This window comes from Camelina sativa, chromosome 11 (assembly GCF_000633955.1).
Source record: "Camelina sativa cultivar DH55 chromosome 11, Cs, whole genome shotgun sequence".
In the NCBI taxonomy this organism is placed as follows: domain Eukaryota; kingdom Viridiplantae; phylum Streptophyta; class Magnoliopsida; order Brassicales; family Brassicaceae; genus Camelina; species Camelina sativa.
In genome coordinates this window covers 26636301-26657920 of record NC_025695.1, presented here as the reverse complement: position 1 = coordinate 26657920, position 21620 = coordinate 26636301, and the positions used below count along the sequence as shown (strand labels likewise).

Here is a 21620-nt window from a genome sequence, read left to right as displayed (position 1 = left end):
TCCCCGGAAACAAACATCCCGTAACTCTTCGGTCCGAGAACGCAATCGCCATAAACACCAAAACACTCATCACCGCATGGACAAATTCACCCGACGGTCATTTTTCTTTACTACAAAGCTGATAATATAGGTCCATGCGGTGATGAGTGTTTTGGTGTTTATGGCGATTGCGTTCTCGGACCGAAGAGTTACGGGATGTTTGTTTCCGGGGAACGAGAAAGAGATGGATCAAGTTACTGTGTTCTCTTCACTCAAGTTTAGTAAAAAAACATATTTAATTTGTACGTCAAGTAATTTATAATAGAAACTCAGTTGAAGAAAATTATATGGAGAACACAGTAATTTTTTTTTCGTATTTACCGGCTTAACAATGTTAATATCAGTTTGACTGGCTTAACAACCACATGCGAGACACTACGGTGAATATTAAACTTTTTTACTATAGCAATCGTCATATTTCAGTAAACAAGTAGTCTTTTTATAATTATAGTTTTATATTTTGAGTTCTTTTTTTTTTTTTTTCACAAATCAAACTTTCGTTAAATTCAAAGAACCGTAATTACAAAGACTTATACATAATTACTGAACACAATTATTATATACGCGAATGTATACGTCATAAACTAAAAAAAAATGCAGCAGAAGGGAGATTGACGATGCTTTCCGAAAAGTAGCCTTACTCGCTAACCGTTCATGAGAATAGTTATTATCCAATTTCATATTTGATTTTTCTCTGTTATGATCTGCTTGCAACATCTTGTGGCTGAACTTTCTTTTTGTGAACCTTAACTGTAAAGCCAATGTATCCAAACATAATTCTAGAATATAGACATAATGATACCAAAGCTTCCGTACCAAAGTCTTTTTGAGATATCTCGACTTTGTAATATTCTTCACAAATAGTTTCAATATAGTAATAATCTCCATTGTACCATCCTTTGAAGAGGTCTTCTTGATAAACTTCAACAAAACTCTAAAGCTCATCGGAGGCCACAATACTTTGTTTGACCTCACACTCCGCTCAACATCGTCATCAATAACACCCAATAAGCGATAAATATGAATAGTCATAAGTTTTTGACTCTGCAAATGTAAAATGATTGCCACGAGAATAAACCAAGTCGTTTCCATCTCTTGTACAGACTCGATCAACATCGTGACATGAACATCATCAAACACTATGCAAATTTCTTGTGACCCTATCATGACAATAAAGTTCCATCGATGCTCTGTTAAATCATTCTTCAACCTCCAGATCAGACGCTTACCAATAATATATTGTCGCCTAAATGTGATCAAGCCCTCATTTAAATACGCAACGCCAATACAACAATAGCCCAATCGATGCAGTCTTAAATCCATCACCGAAACAATGGCATCACTAACATTCCTTCCCGGATCCCAAATCCTAATCTTAGCTCTGTTTCTCATGTAGTAAAGAAACAAATAAAATTGAAACAGACATACATGGGAGACGAAAAGACAACCATCAATCAGAGATGGAAATAAACTGACACAATTACTCTTGGGCTGAGGCTTGAGTAAGGTCAGAGATACACTCTTCGACAAGAAAAAAATGAAAACGCGTGTTTGGGTAGAACTCCAACCGCGACAGAGACGAACCAACACAACCCTTTTCCGCCTCAAAAACATGACTCCGATGAACTTTGGGTGTGATTAGACGCCATACAATTCAAGAGTGGTGTCAGTAAAGTTGGCGGACTCAGATCTGAACACACCATTTTTCCAAAGGAGAAAAAGATGGGGATTTGGAAACTGGATTTGCGAAAATAATTATCTAAAAACTGTACAGAGAGATAAATGGAGAGACTGAAAAGAGAAAAGGGGCTGACCGACGCCAGAGAAGTCAGCGCCAGCTGGAAACAATAGAGATCAGAAGCGGTTACAGAAGAAAAAAGTGTCGCTTTGGAGAGAGAGAAAAGAGAACAAAACCGTAAAATTTATAAATTATATATATATATTGAGTTTTCTAGTGCCACTATAGTAAGAGGTTACACTCTATTGAATCTGTGGATCAAATTTACCGAAAAATGATCTTGTAGTTTCATTTTCCATTTCTATATATTGTGTATTTCACTGTAAATATAACAGAAATATGTCAAATTAATGAATGCAGGTAAATGTGAATTAGTTGTTTTGGGCATTTGGATAGTCAAATCATTTTTGATGAACAAATCCATTTGCACCTCTATACTCAGATAAACAACAGCATGACAATATACAACAGATGAACACACAGTAGTGGTGAAGAAAAGATAACTGAAAGGAAGAGGAAGAGAATTGTACATCTACTTTATATTTGTTAAAATGTAAGTTCTTAAATTGGAAACACGTCATATTTCCCCCATAACTATGGCATCGTATTACTTCTACGCAGAAATTAAACCTCGTCCTCTGGAACCCCCTGTAAACTATTGTAAACCTATATCCTCGTGAGTTCATAGTTTTCATGCCATTTCCCCTTAATCTGGGTTTCGACGGTTTACGAACTTAACCAGATAGAAATCCTCCTAAACCTGGTTTTAAACAAATTTAAAACCCGAGTAAAAATTACAACCCGACCTGATTGATGTTCTTCTTCTTAAAACGAATATCCCCAAATGTTGAATGTATAAACCCTTAAAAATCAAATTCTCGTAAATTAAGTTCTGGAAATCATGAGCAATGTCTCTGGAGCTTCGATTTGTGCATCAAATGTTCGAGAGAGAGGACGAGGTAAAGTTGTTGGCGTGCCTAAGAGATGTTGGTGTGGAGAAGTGATCGTTGCCAAAAATTCGAAATCGGAGACAAATCCTTGTCGACGATACTTTCGTTGTGGGTATGCAGCTGCGAAGAAGGTACATATGTGACTATATACCTTTGTGATATGTTGAATTTGTTCTCATTGTTGTGATGGTGGTTGATAGCTTATGAATGATAACCACATCTTCAAGTGGGTTGATGAGGCACTGTTGGATGAGGTAGAGTCTCTGACTCTTCACACTGCAAAACTACAAATGGAAATGGAGATTGAGAAGAAGATGAATATGGAGATTGAGAAAGAGCTATTTGAGAGGGTTGAAGATGCAAAATCAGAATTGAGAGCAAGGATGAAGATGATGATAGTTGTGATAGTTTTTGGTTGTATGATCATGTTTGGTCTATTTAAGATTTCAGGATGAGCTAGTAACATTAATAAGGTTGTATGATCATGAGAAAATTGGTTTATGATCATATTTGGTTGGTTGTATGATCATGTTTGGTTGGTTGTTATGTATTTGGTGTTTGTAATGGATGAGAGAAAAAGGTTCCAAAATACTGACATTATGGTTCTAAGACACTTACATAGGTTCACCAATAACAAAAGACATCAATAAGGTTCCAACATAACAAAAGACATCAATAAGGTTCCATCACAATAAGACCATTCATACAAAAACAGACCAATCCTCCTTGTGATTCTCTTTCATAACATTGTCATAATTCCTTCTACTCCTACTCCTACTCCTACTCCTCCTTGTACTTCTACCATTAGTTCTCTTGAGTCAAAGTCCCTTGAGAAGGTTCACCTTGAGTAGCCTACATTTAAAACCAACATGTTGACTCATCCGATCCAACACAAATCAAACCATAATCTGAATCATAACCAAAACAGAATACTAACCTGTGTTGCATTTTGCTTCTGGTGGAACCTACGGTTATGGTCAGCTACACCACAAATCCCACAGTGCATGATCCTTTTCTTCTCTTTTGGTTTCTTCTTGGTAGGCGATTCATTAACCCCCTTATTCCTCTTCTTGTCTGCCTTAGTGTTGTTATCCTCTTTAGGAGGTGGTGCATGCACACATTACCTCCGGTGGAAGGCCAAAAGCGTGGACCTCTTTGTGGAATCAAGCCGTCTTGGTAATTCTGCTTCCATTTAGCAGTTCTGAACCATTGGCACACATAATCTTTAGGTTCGAGAGTTTTTTAAAGAATAACTCCATATGCATGTTCACAGGGAATTCCATAGATTTGATACTTCATGCAGGTACACCTCATTGTTCTTAAACAGACTCTATGCTTGTCATAACTCACAAAGCACTCAGAAGCTTTCTCATGTTCTTTAGCAAGGAACCGTTTAACATAAGGAGTACAGATGCCTAACACAGAAATGAAAATAATGTGAATCGATAATAATGATTCATATGCATACCACATAGAGTAATGAAAATACTAACCTTTGTGATCATTAGAAAGGCAAACCGTTTAGCAATCCTCACCATGGCAAGCTTTCTAACCATCTCTAGCATAGCCATAAATGGCTTTTCTCTTGCCTTTGATGGTATTGTTGAAGGACTCGATGGAGTTGTTCTCAACATCTTCACAGTAATTTCCAAGCTTGTGGAAGGCCCTGCACCAAGTCTTCGGTTTTGTCTTCAGAACATCTTCATACACCTTTGAGTCGTATGCGTGTATCCTCTCCAAGTTCTGATCATACTTTGTGGTATTGTAGCTCCAAGCCAGATCCCAGAGGTGTTTCTTTAGAAGCTTTTTGTTAGGATGACTCTTCTTTAGGTTCCCATAAATGTGTCTAACACATTTTCGATGCTCCACCTTTGGTAGCTCCAACTCAACAGCTTTTATCAACCCCTAAAACAGAGAAAACATGATTATGTTAGAGCTTTATCAAATGAGTTGATTATTTAACATATACAAAACACATACCTTTTGCCGATCTGACATGATAATGTAACCATCTCCATCACCTAAGTCTGGATCAATCTTTAACCTATTCACAAACCATTGCCAATTATCAGTTTTCTCAACTTGAACAACGCTCCATGCTATTGGATATATAGCATTGTCTGCATCTCTGCCTAATGCCGCCAATAACTGCCCTTTAATCTTTTCTTTTAAGAAGCATCCATCAACTCCTATGATTGGTCTACAACTAGCTTTACATGTTCTTCTAAGAACATCAAAACAGACATAAAACCGGTTGAATACATCCTCACCAGCATCATTCTTCATGGTATCAATATCCACAACAGAACCTGCATTTGATTCCATAATCTCGGCACCATAATCTCGGAGACGTGCAAATTGAGTATCATACTCCGACGAGATCCATCCCAATGCCTTCCTCCTAGCAGCTTGACATTGAGGCCTAGTAACTGATATCTTCCACTTCTCCATGACAATCTTTTCCATCTTCGCATGCATGTAATATTCTGGTTCTTCCCTAATCTTATCATGAAATATCCTAGCTATCACTGGGACCGTAAACATCTCACACTCTCCATTAGGGATACATATATGTTCACCCTTGTACACTATAATCCTCCAGAAAGGATCATCACCGAGAGATGCAGCATACACTTGAAACCCACATTTTCCCTTAGCACCAACACATTTAAACCCAATTGCATCTCTATCATATCTGTATTGCTTCAGATTGGAACCTGTTAGCAGTGCATAGTCGGTGACACACTCCTTGAACGAGATTCCATTGTAGAATTTTTGGCCTTTGTACATAATCCCATCACCACGAATAATGGGTGTTCGCATTCTCACTTGACCATCATCTTCACGACCTTCAGCCTCGTCGTCGGTTTCTGGGTACACATCGTGACGGATCGATTGTTCGTCTTCGGTAAAGTCTTTGGCAAGCATGTCGACAAAAGATTCATCTCGATCTTCTGCCTCTGGATCGTGATCTCTTTCTACAGGAGGATTATCTTCTGCGAGGATTAAATCCATCGTCGAGAGATTGAATAAGAGAAACGAATTGAGAAATCGAATTTGGGGTTTTGATTTTAGGGTTCTTCGAGAGATAGATAAATCGATTTGGGGGTTTTGAAACTAGGGTTCATAAATGAGAGGAAAGTTCGATTTGGAGGTTTTGTTTTTGGTTATTACTGGTTTAGTCTTCAAATCGGATTGTAATCGGGTTGAAATTGGGTTTAGCCGGTTAAACGGGATTATTAGTTGATCGAGCAAATAATAAACCAACAGTAAACCGTATTAACCCATTCTCATGGGCGAATAGATGATATCTAATACTTTGGAGAGGAAATGCATGAAAACTATAAAATCGCGGGAATATAGGTTTACAATAGTTTACAGAAGAATCTATAGGACGAGGTTTAAATTCTGCGTAGAAGTAATACGATGTCATAGTTATGGGGGAAAATAGGACGTGTTTCTATTTAAATTAGATATGTAAAAGTGTACATGTATGACATCGACTTCACATAACTCTATACTTTTTCAAGTACACACCTCCTTAGTCAGTACTCTATTTACTTCGACAGTCTATTTCATATTATACAATTGTACTATTTTACCTTTTCAATTCTCCACTGGTTAAATGTGTGTATTAATATATATATATATATATATATATATATATATATATANTGTAAGAAATGGTATATTCGAAATTAACTTGAAGTTTGTGTTTATCTTGTTTAATATCTATTTTACTTTATTGATGTTTTTTACAAGAAAACATAATAGCTGATTTCCTGTTTTCCTTTAATTATACATTACAATTTTTTTTATATTACAAATTATAAAACTTAATAATTACTTGACAAAAAAACACTTAATAATTTCATATGCATTTTACTAGCAGAATAAGTTTATATGCATAGTACAACTCCTACGTGCATTGTCTATTTATATAATACGCATATTGCTGCATGCTCCTCTCGGGGAAGTAAAATATAAACTTAGAAATATTTATTCAAGACTAGGAGTACTATAAAACTGTTATAAATGTACGAATTAGCTATTGGAAGACGAGCCTATGCATCGAAACCAAAACATTAATGAGCAATTGGAAACTGGTAGAAAAATCAGTAAGTACGAAACACCTTCAAATAGGTTTAATTCAAGCGAGCAAGACAATGCCACTTACAAACTTGAATGATCTTTTCATCTTTTCTCCAAATGTCTCTCTCTTTTTTTTTTTTTCTTAAATCTATCTACCAATTTTCCAAATGTCTTATTACTCTATATATTCTCATTTGCTTCAACTATTTTTTTCCAAACATTTTGGAACAACAACAACACTCACAATTCACAAACGCCTCTTTTGCTCTCATATTTTTTTGGTTATTTAGGTTTATATTTTATTATTTAGAAAAATTCACTTTCGTTGTCCAAAAAAATATTAAGGTTCGAGAAATATATATTACATAGTTCTGGATAGGAATAAAAATGAAGATGTATGAAGGTGTGAATCATCTGAGGCCTTGAATGTGGGAAAAAGGCCATTGTTGTTCAGCCAAGGATGACTTGCCGACAGCTTTGAATCTAACTTTATTCTTTATAATTTATTCAATTTTCATATGTGTGTATATATATACATATATCGTTGATTTTTTGTTCTACTTTATCTAATGAGAAAAAGCGAGCCCGGCCGGCAAGTTATCTTTGGCTATGCAAATGCCTCTTTCTCTCATTCTAGGCTTAAGATGATACATCAAGATATACCATAGGTAACTCTTGTCTCTTGTGATATGAATATGGTCTGATCACAGAGATTATTACGGTGATGCTTATTTGATTAAAACTAATACAATTTTTCAATCCCTTAGAACTATATTAAAATTTTGCGATCATATGAAACTTATCTTAATTTAGTATTCAAGCCAAGTCAAGTCGATATAAATTGGAGGTCAAGGTGAAACTTTCGTTCTTATGTTTTTTTTTTTTTGACTAATTTCTATTTGAGGAATTCCTAAAAATGCTATTAAAACAGTTTTGTTTTCCAAAAATACCACTCTTTAGTTTTTCTTCTTCCAAAAATACCACAAAAGTTTTTTTTTTCAAAAATACCACAAACACACAAAAAAAAAATTTCAAGGGTGTATAATTTTTTTTATAGGTTTGAATTAACAAATTTAGTTTTAGGGTATAGTTTTTAGAAAATAAGGTTTAGTATTTAGGATTTAGGAATTAACTTTTAGTATTAAAACTTTAAATCAATTTTGTGGTAATTTTAAAAAAACATATATTTTTAATGGTATTTATGAGAATTGAGCTTTATATTTATCATCTCAAAACTATTATATATATATATATATATATTAATAATTTGTCTTTGACCTTCGTATACGTATCATATGTCGAAGTACGACTCTCAGTTACATCTTAAATATTATATTATTATGTTAAAAAAAAAAGTTATATTATTATGACATTTAACAGTTTATTTTTGCGACATATGGTCCTGTTTTTATTTGTTTTCATATGTTTAAAAGTATTTATTTTAAGGGTGAATTAGTCCAGTAACCAAAATTAAAAAAAAACTATAGTAGTAAATAACACTATATTTAAAAAAATTAGAAGATTAGGATGAGGGTAGTGCAAAATTATCAATAGTGGTGGAGGGCAGTGGTGGCTGGCCAGAGATGGTTGGCCGGCGGTGGTTGGTCGGAGGTGGCTGGCCGGCGGTAATTGGTCGGCGGTGGCTGACCAGCAGGGCCTGGCCATAGGTGGCTGGCCAGAGGTGGCTGGCCAGAGGTGGCTGGCCGGAGGTGGCTGGCCGGCGGTGGCTGGCCGGTGGTGGTTGGCCGGAGGTGGTTGGCCGGCGGTGGTTGGCCGTAGGTGGTTGGCCGACGGTGGTTGACCACCGATGGCTGGCCGGAAGTGGTTGACCTGCGGTGGCTGGCTGGGGCGGTGGTCGGAGTGGTGGGCGGTGGCTGGCCGGAGCGGTGGTTGGAGTGGTGGACGGTGGCTGGTGATTGTGGTGTAAGGGTGATGGTAAGAAGGATACAATTGTCAATAATACACAAAATATACCCTATATAACTTTTTGATGGTTATAATGGTTATCAAGTTAAATATAATTTTTGTGTGTGTTAGTTTTGCCAATTTCCCTTATTTTAAAGCTTAAAAGAAGCTAGCTCAGTATTATAGGAGCAAAAAAATGAAATTGAAAAAATATGCGAATTTTATTGAGATAACTAAATCATGAACAAATTACAATAATATAATTTCAAGGCGTAATATAAATTAAGGAGGCAATATATAATATTTTTTTCTTTAAATCAATAAATTGATCGTAAGTGCTTTCGGAAAATAGTGATCTATAAATTATAGGATACAACCGATCATGGACTAATACTCGAACACACAAATAATAGACTCAAGCCAAACTTGATCTATCTACGACATACTTTTGAAACAACTAAACTAAGAAATAAATTGGATGAAGCACGAGAGAGAGGCGATTTTAGAACTATGAGCTAGTTGTTATGTTTTAGCGCGTGAGAAATATGAGAGGTTGTGCCTATTTATATAGTACAATAAGGTATGGTTCCGAGGAAATAATCTTAGAGTATTTCGCAAGTTAGTTGGAGTTCACTCCAAGTCTTTACCAAAAAGAGGGGGGGCCTAACAACGGTCCAAAAAATACTCAGCGATGCGAGAATTTCCAAGAGCCCAAGAGCGATGCCTAAAGTCCGTGCCTGGCCTGATCTGGTTCGGTTCGGTTTGTTTCGGCGCGCGTGTGGGAACCTCCCCTCTTTCTCTTACACACTTTTGAACTAGATGAGAGTGAAACCATATATAAGGGAGTGACAAACACTCCCCATTTCTGATGTGGGACATTTTCTCAAACTTCCCAAGTGGTTCACTCCACAACTTTATTTCTCATTCAAATCAACTTCGTTTTGGACGTATGAGTATACCATATTGTAGTAATCATTACCAACTTTCCATTGCACTATCAACCCGACATTTCCGTTCAACCATTGGCCGGAATTTGGCCGAAAAAGTCATAGTCAGAAAACCTGCAATTTTCAGAAACTTGTTTTGAGAAATTTAGTTCCAACAATCCCCCACATGAATAGAAATAAGCCTAAACATATGTCGACTTAACTAACCCTATGGACTGACATAACTAGCTAGACTAGACAGACCATCGAGAGTATATGTGAAAACTAATTGTATCTAAGTTGCTGGCGTTTTTCAGCTTTGAACATACTCATTGTTTGTACTAGACTCGGCAAAATGGTGAACATGATGTCTTGATAACCATCATGAGTTTTATGTAAACTTAGACAGCATGTATAACACAACTTCATTTTCTTGTAGAACGAGGTTCTCTATTGTGTTTATTGTGGCCTTGAACATGCCTGAATAATCATGAGTGAACATGGAGAGTATATCCTAAGACATTCTCGTAGAAACATCCCCATTTGACACTCACAAGGTGATTTATTAGCTGCTTGTACTAAAGAAATATTTTGTAAGTACTTCACATATTTTAAAAAGCTAGATTTCAAATCATTAAAAGCATATGCTTAACCTCTACACATAAAAGAAGCATTGTACATCATTTTAGGAACCAGGAGAAGATAACAGTATGTCAATACTCTTAGCATATTTAGCTTGATTTAGTTGTCCCTTTGAATCTACGTCATGGGATCTACAATCTTAATAGGTGGGGTTACCATCAAACCTCTTCTCAAGTAGTAGGCTTTAAACTCATTCCTCTTGACGACTTTGTAACTTGATCTCGTGTCAAACCTTTTGTAAATGGATCCGCTAGGTTGTCTTTTGACTTGATGTAATCAATCGTAATGACTCTAGTTGAGATAAATTGTCTAATAGTCTTATGTCTTCGTCTGATGTGAAGATATTTACTATCATACATGGTACTATGTGCCCTTCCTATAGCCGATTTGCTATCACATTGTACATATATTGCATGCACATGTTTCCCCCACAGTGGGATGTCTTCTAAGAAATTATGAAGCCATTTTGCTTCCGCTACAGCTATATCCATTGCTATGAATTTAGATTCCATGGTTGATTTAGCCTCTAGGGTTTGTTTGGAAGATTTCCAGGATACTACTGCACCTCCAAGTGTAAAAACGTATCCACTCATGGATTCTGAGTTCCTGGAGTCTGCGATCCAGTTGGCATCACTGTAACCTTCAAAAACTTCGATTTATCGACCATAGTGCAAGCCATAATCTTTGGTATATCGTCGATAGTCCAAAACTCTAGTTATAGCCTTCCAATGCTTATGTCATGGATTGCTTGTGTGGCGAATAAGTACATTTTCAGACTGCCAATTACTATTGCATATTCCACCTATTGTACATGTTCACCAAAAATTTTGATCAAGTGAAGTTGAGGATCTACTGAAGTTTTTGCAGTCCTATTTGAGTAATGCTTGAATCGATCCAATATCTTTTCAGCATAGTGGATTTGAGACAAGATAATGCCCTCATCAATTCTTATGATTTATATCCCCAAAATAACATATGCTAAACCCTAGTCTTTAATGTCAAAATGTCTTTTAAGCATATTTTTTGTTTGATTTATGATATCTTTGTTGCTCCCAATGATGAGCATATCATCTACATATAAGCATAACAAAATATACCCTGTTGGAGTAATTTTGAGGTATATGCATTTGTTGCATTCAGTAATGCTAAAACCATTAGACATCATCACAATGTAAAACTTCTCTTCAGAGCCTGTTTGAGTCTATATAATTACTACACAAGTTTACACACTTTGTGTTCTTGTCCTCAGATATCAAACCCTTCAGGTTGGTTCATGTAAATTTTCTCTTCCAAATCTCCATTTAGAAAGGCAGTTTTTGCATTCGTTTGATGGATTTCAAGATCTCTCAAGGCTGCAATGCCTATGAGCATCCTCCTTGAAGTTATTCTCATTACGGTGAATATGTATCACCATTGATTTTTTTGTTTTATCGTGAAAATCCATTTACTCCCCTTAGGTTTGGAGCCTTGGGGTAGATCTGTTATCTCGTAAGTATGATGTTACAAGATAGATTCTAATTCAATTTTGACTGCTTCCTTCCAATAAGGTGGATCAGGTGTAGACATGACTTCTAAATAAGTTTTTGGTACATTTTTTAAGCTAGAAACGACATTAGAACATCTTCACCGAACGATTTACCTTTTCGAGCTCTTTTGCTTCGTCTAGGTTAATCATTTAAGTTCTGGTTCTGTTTCAACAATAATAGTACTCAAAGTATTGTCTTTACCTTATGAGATCGTTGCATCTTGTTGTTCATGAGTCCGTTTTTTTTGAGTTTTTATACAAAGAAAAATGTGTTTAAAAAATGATGCATTTCTTGATTCCGTAACTGTATTCACATGGATATTTAGAATATCTAATTTATAAACCATAAATCGATACGCACTACTGTTGTGCGCATATCCGATGAAGATAGATACAATCTATGATCTTAGTCCCAATTGTGACATTTTTAGGAGGTGGTACAACCATTTTTGCTAGGCACCCCACACTTTGAGGTATTTATACAAAGATATTGTATCTTTCCAAAGTTCATCCAGTGACTTGTTAGTCACCTTATGCAGTATCTTGTTGAGGATGTAAATAGTGATAAGCAAAGCTCACCCCCCCCTTCCCGCTCCACATGTTTTGGGCTAACCCATATTCCTACAACAACGCACTCATCATTTTTTTGAGAATTCAATCTTTTTGTACCGCTACCCGTTAGATTATGGTGAGTAAGGAGCGGTTGTTTGATGTATAATGTATTTTTCTCTATTAAATGTATGTCAATTATAAAGAAAAACAATGTTTTTGAATATAAAATATTCTAAAAATATATATATTATCAAATATTTGAATAACTAAATAAGAGAAGATTTGATAAAAAAAATTTAAAATATTTTTTCTTTTTCTCTCTCATCCACACAAACACCTCTTTTTTAATCTCTCTCACAATTTTCTATCTCACAAAAGAGTCCCACATTGTTCTCTATCTCACACCCTATTTTTTTGTTGGTGGAGCCCGCTCTCTATTACATACACATCTCTCATCCTCTATTACACACACACATACTTTCCCAATTGTGAATAGTAAAAATACTAAAAAACCTATTAAGTTTAAAAAATGTACTAATTCTCCAACAAACCCTAATATAAATCATGGAGATGAAATATGATATTTTTTTCTTAATTCAATAAATCGGTCGTAAGTGTTTTTTTACAATCAGGATTTATGAATCTCATGATACAACCGACCACGAACTAATACTCGAGCACACAAGTAATAGACTCAAGCGAACTTGATCTACGATATACTCTCAAAACAACTAAACAAGAACTTACTTGGACGAAGCAAGCGATAGAGGCGATTTTAGAACTGTGAGTTGTTATGTTTTATCGCGTGAGAAATAATGAACAGTTGTGCACTTGCCTCTTTATATAGTGGAAAGAGGTAGGGTTCCGAGGGAATATTCTCAGTGTATTTTGCAAGTTACTTGGATTTCATTCCAAGTTTTTTACCAAAGAGAGATGGGCCTAACAATGCTCCAAAAAATATTCGGCGAGGCAAGAATTTCCAAAAGCCCAAAAGCCGAAGAGAGACACCCAGGCCGGCTCGGTTCGATTTAGTTCGGCACGCATGTGGAAATATTCCCTCTTCATCCTACACACTTTTGAAACTAAATGGCAAACACTCCCCATTTCCGATGTGAGACATTTTTCTAAACATCCCAAGTAGGTCACTTCACACCTTTATTTCTCATTCAAATCAACTCTATTTTGGATATATGAGTATACCATCTTGTACTAGTTGTTACCAGATTTTCATTGCACTATCAATCCGACAATTTCGTTCAGCCATTTGACCGGGATGTGGCCGGAAAGTCGCTGGAAAGTCACAGTCACAAACATGCAATTTTCAGAAACTTGTTATGAGAAATTCATTTCCAACAATTATGATCTTTATTTTATTAAAGTTTGAGGTTGAAGTGTTTGGTTGGAAGCAAAAAGGACTTAATTATAAAATTTGGTCCTTGAGATTAAACCAATATGAAATTATATTTTTTATTAAAATTAAATAATATATGATATAAAAATTAGAAGAAAGTCATTAGAATGAAACCTACCACTCAAACTTAAATAGAGTGGAATATTATATCTATATATATAACTAAAACAAAAAACCATTTAATTAAATTTTATAAAGACAAAACCATTAGTATGAAATGTAGCACCAAAACTAACCTTATCATGAATCATATATGAACAATCAATAAGAGTTACTTGTTCCACACGTAGTCACGTTAAGAATACAAAAGAGAGAAAAGACACAACTTCACAAACGAACACAACAATTGTTCAGTGATACACATTTGGTCAGGATGAAACAAGTTTAAATAAGAATCAGAATCAAATGAAAATGGCGACAGCGACAATGGCCACAGCGACAATGACCACAGCAACAACGGCCACAGCAACAATGGCCACAGCGACAGTGGCCACAGACAAGTCTGTTCCTTTCATAGATGCCAAGATCGCCTCGCTCTCTATGACGTTTTCATCTATTCCATGAAGCTGTAATAACGTTCCAAATATTGGTCAAAAGCGAGGCCACCAAGACTCTCTCAAAATATTAGGAAGTTTCATGCAATATTTATAAAACATATAATTGTTTTGTTAGAAGACTTTTATGATGAAATTCTGAAGAATCTTGTTCGAGTACGTTAATTGCACTCCTATAAAGTAAGTTAAGCTGTTGTGTAATATATAACCTATATGAGTGAAGGAATGATTCGTGGAGTACGAGAAAAGTCTGGCAGAAAGCAAATACCGTTTCTTGGGTGCATTGGAGAGACCGTGTTTGACTTTGCAAGCGTTGGAGTATTGAGACACCAAATTCTTCTGTCTCATGCATTAATCTTCGACTGTCATCTATTCTGTCTGTTGTTCTACTCAAATCCTTGGTCAAATTACTCAATCTTGATTTTTGATCAGCTGAAGCCTTATCTCAATTAATAAAAGAGTATACATCAACATATGTTTAACTAGGCAGGAAACGGATTAGATACCAAGTCCATACATACCGCTTTTTTGTCAGCCATAACAGGTCTAAGCAAGTCAGTAGAAGCGTCCACGTTTTCATATGTGATTTTCTTGATTTTACGTTTAAGACTTTTCAGATTAGAAATGGCTTCCCTTAACTTGACAAGGAGGATGGATTTAACATTTGCTGCAAGGCTACTTGCTACAAGATCCATTTTCCAAATCTGTATGTAAAAACAATTTTTTTTTTTTGACAAAATGGATAATAGAAGACTTCTATATTCAATTCCAATCACATACCAATTTCTCTGCACTTCCAAGATCAGATGTTATTTCAGAGAGCTTCTCCTTCTTTTTTTCTGCATATATAATGATGATCTAAAATTAAGTCAAGCACAAACTAAAATATGCCTAACAAGATTTCAAACATTTAAGATGGTTTCAAAGTTTTAAATATTTCTCCATTTACCAAAGGAAACTAATGAACTTTCTCCAAGATCACGAGTTTAACTACTAGTAGTTTAACATGGTTTTTTTTTTTTTTTTTTTTTTTTTNCGTAGTTTAACATGGTTTCTAGACCTAAGATTCGAACTTATATCGGTCCACCAAAAAAAACTAAGGCAGAGAATGAAGATATCAATTTACCTCCATAAAGCACAAACGCGGAGGAAACCTTCTCTATAAGATTTTCCCAGAGCATAAAATATTGCTGCTCGTATTCGTGGAACGCATCAGTCATTGTTTAGAAGCAGAATCAGCAAACTCAACGATGATGAAACTCAATCTGTATTCGCAAACCTGATCGAAAGAGAAAAAAACACAACACTGTATTAGCTACGATCACTAAAGCCTCTATAAATCACATTAACCGGAACCATCAATAAGATCTATTACACGGGACTAGAAGAAGAAAACATTATTATAGGTCATTGATGTCTAAAACTACCAAAACCCTAGCAGGAAATAGAGAAAAAGAGAGAGAGTTAAAATCACCGATATCAAGTGAACCAATACAAATACTAGACGAAAGAAACTTTTTTGTTTCTTTTTTCTTTTGATAAAAGAGACGAGGGAGTTCAAATGATAATTATATGAAACAATATTTAATCTGAAAGGAATATGACGAAAATATAAGAACTCGTAATGTTAAGAATTATTCAAATAATACGTGACTTCCTTTTTAATTGTTTTTTATGTATAACTTCAAGTTGTTTTAAAAAAAACAAAACAAAAAAAACGTCAAGTTGTTTCATTCTTCGTTTGCTATTGATTATGATTTATGATTTGGAGAATTATGATTTATTGTAACTAGACGGCTCTAATGCGCACCTACTACATTTCTTTGGCGACAACAATATTGGATTATACACTAGTGTATTCGTTATTGACTTTTAATTAACAAATTTCAGCAACTAGGGACAACAAAAACGTTTTAAAAATGGAACTAGGGTATATCGGTCGATACCTATGCTTTCCAATTATCTTCGACTACTCCGTCTACTTCATAATTTAAAATTTGATTGTCATAAACCCAGTGAATCATTACTAGTATTTTGTTAAAAAAAATTTAAATTAATTACTTTATTAGTGTTGACAAATCTGAAGTTTCGACCCATCTCCCGGGACTGACCATAGTATTACAGCTGAAGTTCTTGAATTCTTCCTTCCTTATCGATATGAAGACGACCCTAATCTCATTTACTTTTATAAAAATCTCAACTCAACCGATATTTTATCCCAAAAAAAGATGAGTTCTACTTCTACACCCTTTCAGCAATAATCTACGCCCTTTTCGGTCGTTGCTTTTTTGTTTTATTCTTATTACTAGTTGTCCAGTAATTTACCGTTGATTTTTTTTAATTTTATTTTTTTTAATACTTCTATAAGAGATGTCATTTGCTGAAGAAGAACTTACCACCTTAATTCAATAGGTGTATGTTGGGGTTTTTATAATAATAATTTTTGTAGCGAACTCACAATTCTTTCTTTTGAAATCGTGTGAACATGTCATTAATGATAAAGGTATGCACTAATTTATTTCTTATTGTATTATTACATAAAAATATATAAATACAAATTTTATTCATAATCGACTTATCTCACATGTCCTATTCGTAAATTATAATCCTATATACATAATCCTTGACAGTCAAAACTACAGAATCTTGTGCAGAATCCTATTCATATTAGTTCCTGCTTAACTCAACCGTATTCATATTATTCTCATATTCTCCATTAATTCGATCATTTCCATATTCTCCTTAACAATAAAATAAATTATCTATAAAAGAAAAAGAAAAATATAGCTAAAAATTACAAAAATATTGAATATATATAATTGTTGTTAAAAAGAGGACATTTTGCTAACTTGAGTTTCTATCTAAGAAGCAAGAAAAATATACAGAGTGAAAAAAACATGAAAATTTAAATAGATACAATTGTTTGGAAAAAAAAACACAACTTTTAGAACAAAAAAATTGTGATGAAAAATACAAAGAAAATATGGTAAAAAGATAAAATGCTAAATGAATAGATCCAACTTTGTAAAAAGACATAATTATAAAAAAAAATATTTTTTCAAATTATTAAAACAAAATAATTACGAGATTTTAAGATGAAAATATGCAACCGTATAGAAGACATTTTCAGAGTTCATTATTATATAGATTGGGACTTTCCTTAATTTATAATAATTCTATCTTATCATTTTATATATTGACAGATATCTCAAAGAAAAAAGGGGTTAGTTGCATCTGCCATCTGCATCAACTAAATCAATGTCGATATTGGCATTTGAATTTCTTTTTTTGCATGCAACTGATTTTCTTATAAGTTAATATTTTTATAATGAAAAATTACACAAATCATATAATTTTTTCTAGTACACATATTAGTTTTTGACACATGTCAAAATTTAATAAAAATCAACAACTCATTTCAGGATGTGATGAATGATAAATTTTTTACTGTAAAATTTTGTGATCCGTGAGCATGGTGGACATACATTTTCTCTTCGGTTTAAACATATAAAGGGCCCGTTCTCTCCTAAAATTATAAGCAAATAAAAATTGTTAGACAATGTCGTAGATGATAAAAACAATATATAGTAGACTTCTTTGTCTCTCTCCAAAAAAGCCAGAAATAGAATCGGAGAACAATCTCATAGACTTTTTTTCTTGTGCTTATGGAAAATGAATTCTTGGAATGTACCGAAAAAGCTTAAGATCATTCTCCTCGGAGATAGCGGGTATACTAATTAAAATTTTATCTAAAGTTTTCGAGACTCTCTTTTCAAGAACTAGTGTTAACCTATATTTTTTGTTTTCTTTCTCTTTTCTAACTCTTTATGCAGGGTAGGCAAAACAACACTGTTGAACCGGTATCCTCTTTAGAATTAAAGCACATTTCAATCTTTTCATTACCTCTTTTTCTATATCTCCATCTTTGTAAGAAACCCTAACTTGTGGTCCAAGATACAATAACAAGGATTTCAAGCAGCTACATCAATCTACAGTATACGTAGATGTTATCACCAAGGAGATTTGTATCGCAGAAAAAACTTTCAGTTTACAAGTAAATTTATTAAAATCCCTTACTCCACAAATTTAATCTATTTTTATTCAAAAAATACTTCTTTTTCCCTTTACACAGATTTGGGATACGGCCGGACAAGAAAGATTTAACAGTATACCATCAAGGTTCTATCGGGACATAGATTGTTGCGTTCTTGTCTACGACGTGAATATTTTCAAAACGTTTGAATCTATCGACAACTGGCACGCCGAGTTCATCAAACAGGTTGCACATAACCGTTTCTTTGTTAGGTTCTTGCGCAGGAAATTACAGTTATCATCATCTATTCTCTGGAGTACTTAAAATCACTCTAACTCAAATTCCTCATAACTTTCAGGCAAATCCAATGACACCTAGCAAGTTTCCCTTTGTCTTGGTGGGCAACAAGATTGATATAAACACCGGAAAACCCCGAGTTGTAAGCTTGACATATCCTCTCAATCAAAACTTCTCTCTAGATCCATCTAAATTCTTATTTACGCAGGTTGCAAAAGAGATAGCAGAACAATGGTGTGGCTCAAAGGAGAATATAACACACTTTGAGACTTCGGCAAAGGAAAAAACCAATGTAGAAGAAGCTTTTCTGGAGATGGCCAACAAGGCTCGCTCAAATGAGCATTATTTGTGAGTGTATATACTACATGTAGATCTTTTTAGAACGGATAAAAAACCAATGATTTATTAAGGTTTTTCATATTTTTGTCTCTTTAAGGCCCATATATGTGCCCATACAGATGCCCATACAGATAAGCACACCACTGGAGGAGAAGCCAATACGTTGTTCTTGCTGAAGTAATCGACTACCGCGCGTACCATATGTTGTTTGTTATATTATTTCAAAACAAGGGATTTAAAGATTGTACGTGCTTCCATATAACACTTATTTACATAATGAAGTGAAGGCCCATATATGCCGATAAAAAGTTCTTATTTTGCTGTCAGAAACAAAAAAGAATGTTAAGCAATACGTTACGCATCTACTTCATCGATTTATTTAGTTCCAGGAAAAACGTTATATCTCTTAATTAAGTTTAATACTGATCGATGTGTTCCTCTCCAAAGTCCAAACACACATAAATCGCTTACCAAAGCATACAAAAATGTTATTTATTTTGCTCTCTATATATGTTTTGCTTGGAACATCTCCCACACAAACTAGATATTTCCTAATTATTACACTTGTTTTTCATGATATTTTGAAAAAAAACTCAGAAAACTCCGGTTGGATTCCTAAAACATTGATTCCAAGCACAATTTTTGGTTCGATATATTGCATTGGCACTATATATAAGTATGTTGTTCATTCTCAAAGCTCCATAAAGTCTTTAATGGTTCATGTTATAAGAACATAAGAAGAAGATATGGTGGGATAAAAGAATACTTTTTCTCCCCTACACGATTATCGAGGAGGCTTTTTCAACCAAATTTTCCAGCGCTGGTAAGGCTCTTGCTCGCCGGCGTCGGGATCTATCTGTCTTTTTCCCTGCTCAATTCATATATGCTCTTTCTAGTGTATCTTTTTTCAAGTTTATTTCCCGTTTTTTCTCCTTTTTTAACCCTACTCTAACCCTAATAAAATTTCTCTCCAATCCAAACCAAAACCGTTGTATGCTCCCGCCGATCTCCACCTCACCGGAGAGACTCTCTTCGCGAATCTCGGGAAGCCATTATTCTCATCTCTCACTATGGCAATTTACGGTGAAGCTAGAATTTTCTCTAGTGGACTTAGCTTCTATCGTCGATTCAAACCGAGGCCACCGACTGTTTCCGCCGAACTTTCACTCACCGGAGATGCTCCCTGCTTCGCAAACATCTCTGTTAACTTCGGACAACCGCCTCAGCCAGTTCTCATCTCGGCAATCGGTTATGAAACTAGGATTTTCTCTAGTGGACCTAGTTACCAATGTCGGTTCCTGCCACGCCCAATGCATGTTCCCGCCGATCTCTCACTCATTGGAAAATTCCTCTGCACTACAGATCTCTCTGTCAGTCTCGGGCGGCCGACAATCTGACCACCGTTTGCGGCGTTCTCTTGGAAACCTAGGGTTTCCCCTAGTGGACCTAGATCCCAAGACAGGCCCATTAGCGCAAATACGAGCCAAACCCATCTATTATTCTCAGGTTGGTCAAAATAGCAAGCCTAGGCCCTTTACTTCATCGTCCATGGATTATCATTGTCAATTCCTGTTTCTTTTTTCTCTGCTCATTGGCCAAAGACTCCATTGGAGAAAAGGTAACGACAATGCTGTTTTGGTTATCCAAATCTCTTACACGGAACCTGGCCTTAGTTGTTCTTAGAGATCTGAGATTTTGCTATAAAAGCATATGGATATATGGTTTTCGCTCCTTGAACTGCTCTAGCAAAAGTGGTACCCTTGATCTTGAACACCTTCTGTTCATTGATGGCTACCAACTAAGCTGGCTACCTGGTTATTCTAAGCATCGCTTCCCAACCATCTCCATCACATGGATCCCGTACCAAACAATCCTTATTGTGAATTCGCGAAGTGATCTAACCTTTATGCTTTGGGTTTCAAAGCAACCCCTAACCGACTACATCAACATAATCTTCGGTTTCTCTGTCGTCTTGTTACTATGGGCTCTTATTGCCCACGGTGGACATTGAAGCATTGATACTTTTGTTACCGTCACAATGTCAGATGACCGTGACCATTCAACTGTCTCTTGAAGCTCTCGAGGATGGTCTCTCAATGTACCATGATCTCACATGTTTCATTAGGCTCCTAAGCCTATGGCTCATAGCTCTCTAGGAATCTACAATCATGTACTTTTTTATCACTCCTTTTATCACCTTTTGGCATTGGGGAATGCCCTTTTTATAATGTTTTGCCTCTTGACTTTTCTCTATACTTGTAATGGCTACCTATATTGAATGAATGAAGACACTAGGTTTTGAAAAAGAAAAAAAAAGATTTGGTTTAAAAAAATCATTATTATCTTCAAACGCTTTTTGTACTCTTCAACTTCTTCTCTCAATATGTCCGAAACCGAGATATAGTGAATTGGTGGAACTTCGTCTTCATTTAAACATACTCAAAATCAGAGTGATCTTGAGAAATTTCCTCGATCACGTGACTCAAAATTTGAGTATAAGATTGATTTCTCACACTAAGCATGGCCAATGGAGCAACCCATATGAGTTGCTCAAAAATAAATTAATCATATAATTATTAAACTAATCAAAGCAATCTACTAAGTACTCATAACATAA

The 21620-nt window shown here is 35.2% G+C and overlaps 2 protein-coding genes across 3 annotated transcripts; one reads left to right on the top strand and one right to left on the bottom strand.

Moving 5' to 3' along the window:
• Positions 13999 to 15917, bottom strand: LOC104724316 (vesicle transport v-SNARE 11-like). 2 transcript variants are annotated; one of them, XM_010442776.1, is made up of 6 exons: positions 15809 to 15917; positions 15461 to 15613; positions 15115 to 15173; positions 14856 to 15038; positions 14603 to 14773; positions 13999 to 14346 (listed from the first exon to the last, which is right to left on the bottom strand). In XM_010442776.1, exons 2-6 carry the CDS (start codon positions 15552 to 15554, stop codon positions 14182 to 14184), a joined length of 672 nt encoding a protein of 223 aa, XP_010441078.1. In that variant the 5' UTR covers positions 15555 to 15613; positions 15809 to 15917; the 3' UTR covers positions 13999 to 14181. The 2 variants fall into 2 exon arrangements, with proteins under 2 accessions (XP_010441078.1, XP_010441079.1); XM_010442777.1 differs by lacking the exon at positions 15809 to 15917 and adding an exon at positions 15710 to 15776.
• On the top strand, positions 17907 to 19318 carry LOC104724315 (ras-related protein RABG1-like). The gene is made up of 7 exons (XM_010442775.1): positions 17907 to 18062; positions 18168 to 18194; positions 18289 to 18388; positions 18467 to 18613; positions 18726 to 18806; positions 18873 to 19012; positions 19101 to 19318. The coding sequence occupies exons 1-7, from the start codon at positions 18007 to 18009 to the stop codon at positions 19177 to 19179; spliced, it is 630 nt and encodes a 209-aa protein (XP_010441077.1). The 5' UTR covers positions 17907 to 18006; the 3' UTR covers positions 19180 to 19318.